The following is a 3,450-nucleotide window of genomic DNA, read 5'->3' as shown; positions in this document are numbered from 1 at the left end:
GCAAAATTTTTCATTTAATTAATAAGAATAATTCAATTAAGAAAATATTTATAAGAACAAAAGAGATAGTAATTGGTTCCAATTAGATCAATTAATAAAGTTGCTTGTCATTGAATAAGAAGTTTGGGTTCAAAACCAATTTGTGTCTTAACAAAAATGCAATCATCATGAAACGAATCTCATTCGTTTGAAAAACTATCGTGGGCAAATTGACATGATAAATTCTTATTGGTTCTCTCCTAGACCTACCATAAACATAAATTTTTTTACTAAAAATTGCTAGAAATACAAATTATTTTATAATATTTTTACAAACTACTTATGTGGTGAGTGTTTATTGATAAGTAAAAAAATAATGTTAACAGTAAGCTCATATGAGAACCAGTAATAGCATTCACGTCGGTTTGTGAAAAAATTCCTATCTATTTTAGCATATGATTTTTTTTTTTTTTTTTTATATACTTACTTTTCAAAACCCCACATCAAATTATCTATTTTACATTATATTTAATAAAATATCAAATTTTCATGTTTTTTTTTTAAAATTATTTCTCTTTTTTCATACACAATAATCATCATCCATTCTCTTCCTTCATTCTTGAGATATATAAAAAAAGATTAAACAACTAAATACAAAAATGAATAGTGCTAGTGTAAATTTAGATGGTTACTGTAGCAAACATATAAATTTACACTATTTTCATTCATCATCGAGATATATAAAGAAAGATTAAACAACTAAATACAAAATGATCAATATTAGCGTAAATTCAGGTAGTTATTATAACAAACATGTAATTTACACTTTTTTCCTTTCATTCTCGAGATATATAAAGAAAGATTAAACAACTAAATACAAAAATAAATAGTGTCAGTGTAAATTTAGATAGTTACTGTAGTAAACATGTAAATTCACACAATTATACACAAATTGAAATGAGTTATTTTTAGGCAAAATTGTGTAAATTTTACACATTTTTCTATTATACACAGACTAATATGAATGTTCTAAGAATTTGACTATTTCAACCATTTGTAAAAATATTGAAAAATAATTTTTTTCTTACTAATAACCATTCCTCATGTTAATAATTTCTAAAATATTTTTGTGAAATTATCATTTCCAAAAATAAAAATTCTTCGTCTCAAAAAAAATCTGTCAGTGGTACTCTTCTGAAAACAAAATAAGCTTTCAAAAAAAAGAAAGAAAAGAAAAGAAAATAAGAGGCGTGTGGGGGCCAAAAATAAATACGAACGTCCTAGTCATACGCGGCTTATCTGTCAAACTTGGTCTATAAATAAACAATAACCGCTCCCATTTCTCTCCGTAATAGATTTCTCATTTCCGTTTCTGATTTCTCTCTCAAAATTCACGTTGTACTCGCTCTCAAATCTCAATAACCAAACCAAACCAAACCCCCAAAAACATGGCAACCAATTCAGCCCCATTGAACTCTTCATCAACCCAAAACAAACCATCACCATCACCATCACCATCACCATCATCCCTCTCTATCCAGAGCAAGGAAGAAGTCGAGAAAGTCTTCAACCGCTTCGACACCAACGGCGACGGCAAGATCTCCGTAACGGAGCTCGGCGCCGTCTTCAGCTCCCTCGGCTCCTCCTTCTCCGACGAAGACGAGCTCCGCCGCATCATGGACGAGCTCGACTCCGACCACGACGGCTTCATTTCCCTGACCGAGTTCGCCGCCTTCTGCAGCTCCAGCTCCGCAGAAGACGGCGGACTCTCCGAGCTCCGCGACGCGTTCAAGCTCTACGATCAGGACCAGAACGGCCTCATCTCCGCCTCCGAGCTCCACCTTGTCCTCAACCGTTTGGGCATGAATTGCTCCGTCGAAGATTGCCACCGGATGATCCGATCCGTCGATTCTGATGGCGATGGAAATGTCAACTTCGAGGAGTTCCAGAAGATGATGACCACCGCCAACGCCAATAACAGCAACGCCTCACCGCTCTAGGTTTTCATTTTCTCTTTTTCTGATCTAATTTCCTCTTAATTGTCAAATGCGAATGATGCGTTTGTGGTTGTTGTTGTTGTAGTCGTTTAACAACGACTTCGTTAATTACTGCTTGTTTCTAGGTAAAATGTTACTTTCTCAGAGAAAATATCCTGTCAAATATTGAAGAATTTCTCTAAATTTCAGTTTTTTTTTTTTTTTTTAATTACTTAATATCGGAGAAATATAATTATTTTGCATAATTATTTTTAGAAAAAACAAAATAATGTAAACGGTTTGACTGACAAACAGATGGTCAAAAAATTTTAAATTATATAATATTTTTTAAAGAAATATTTAATTGACCATTTTTTTTTTGTTGACAAATTTGGATTCTATGCAATGTAAACAACGAGTGGTGGTCCTATTGAAGAGGGGGGGACCAGTAACGTTTATAAGTTTCTATTATTAGCAAACTTCACAACTAGTCTTTGTCCATAATATAGAATAAATAAATAAAGACTGAATTCAGTGAATTGGGGTGTAGTGGTTAATGAAGTTAATGCTTGAATCTGATGCGTTAAACAGAGTTAGCGATGACTGTGATTTGGTTCTGGAATCTTGTAAATCTAAAAGCCTATAGGCTATAGGGATGCTGGCTCTTCTTTGAAAGTGCGGTGGTGGGAGTGGGACAAATTTTCTATGAAAGTGCGTGGGTGGGACAAATTTTCCACTCAGTTATCATCAACTTTTGAGTCAAATCGTCTTCATTTAATCCTTAGGGTATGTTAGGATTGAATTTATTTTTGCTGAAACTAAAAATACTATAATAGAATAATTTTTAAATATGTAAATAGTATTGTGAGAACTATGAACAGTGTGTGAACTATATAAATAGTAATTTTTTTTTTTACAGTAAAATCATGTGATTTTACTATTTATGTGTAAAAAAAAAGAGGACCGAAAACGTTGTTGCAAAACGTAAACACAGGATTAAGTTGAATCCAAACGGGTACTTAGTGAAGAAATTCTAATTTTTTTGTTTACTTTGTAGAGATTTTATTTTATTTTTTCAATAATTTGAGGAAGAGAGAATTGAACTAAAAAAAATAGAGGTGTTCAGCAAACTGCAAAAACCACACTAAAATTACTGGTAAAATGACATAACTGTATTGCACTGTAAATAACACTGCATCGCATGCTATAGTGAAGTATGCGATTTTATAATAAGAAAACTACACAAATCGCACCGCATCGCACCGCACCTCTCTATATATTAATATATTTATTTTTTAATAAAGATATATTATTAATAGTTTAATAATCCTAGTTTTTTTTTATTAGTTTAATAATCCTAACAAGTGTTGATTAGGAAAGTCAACCAAAAATAAAGAAAAATTAGCTCAATAATTTAAAACTTGGTTCGAAATAAAGGGAAAAGTCAATTTTGGACTAGGCAATAAAAGCCCAAAATTTGAAAAATATATCAGCT

General features: G+C 31.9%; 1 protein-coding gene across 1 annotated transcript; it reads left to right on the top strand.

Annotated features, from left to right (window-relative positions):
* The first annotated feature begins 1,317 nt into the window (after positions 1 to 1,317).
* On the top strand, positions 1,318 to 2,170 carry LOC115962693 (probable calcium-binding protein CML27). Its single transcript, XM_031081577.1, has one exon. The coding sequence runs from the start codon at positions 1,428 to 1,430 to the stop codon at positions 1,977 to 1,979; it is 552 nt and encodes a 183-aa protein (XP_030937437.1). The 5' UTR covers positions 1,318 to 1,427; the 3' UTR covers positions 1,980 to 2,170.
* The last annotated feature ends 1,280 nt before the right edge of the window (positions 2,171 to 3,450 follow it).

The sequence above is a fragment of the Quercus lobata genome, chromosome 10 (genome assembly GCF_001633185.2).
Source record: "Quercus lobata isolate SW786 chromosome 10, ValleyOak3.0 Primary Assembly, whole genome shotgun sequence".
Taxonomy (NCBI): Eukaryota; Viridiplantae; Streptophyta; class Magnoliopsida; order Fagales; family Fagaceae; genus Quercus; species Quercus lobata.
Note: the sequence above shows the minus strand (reverse complement) of the source record. Positions and strands in the feature narration are given on the sequence as shown.

Coding starts and splice junctions, on each gene's coding strand:
- LOC115962693 (XM_031081577.1), top strand. CDS start 1,428: ATGGCAACCAATTCAGCCCCATTGAACTCTTCATCAACCCAAAACAAA.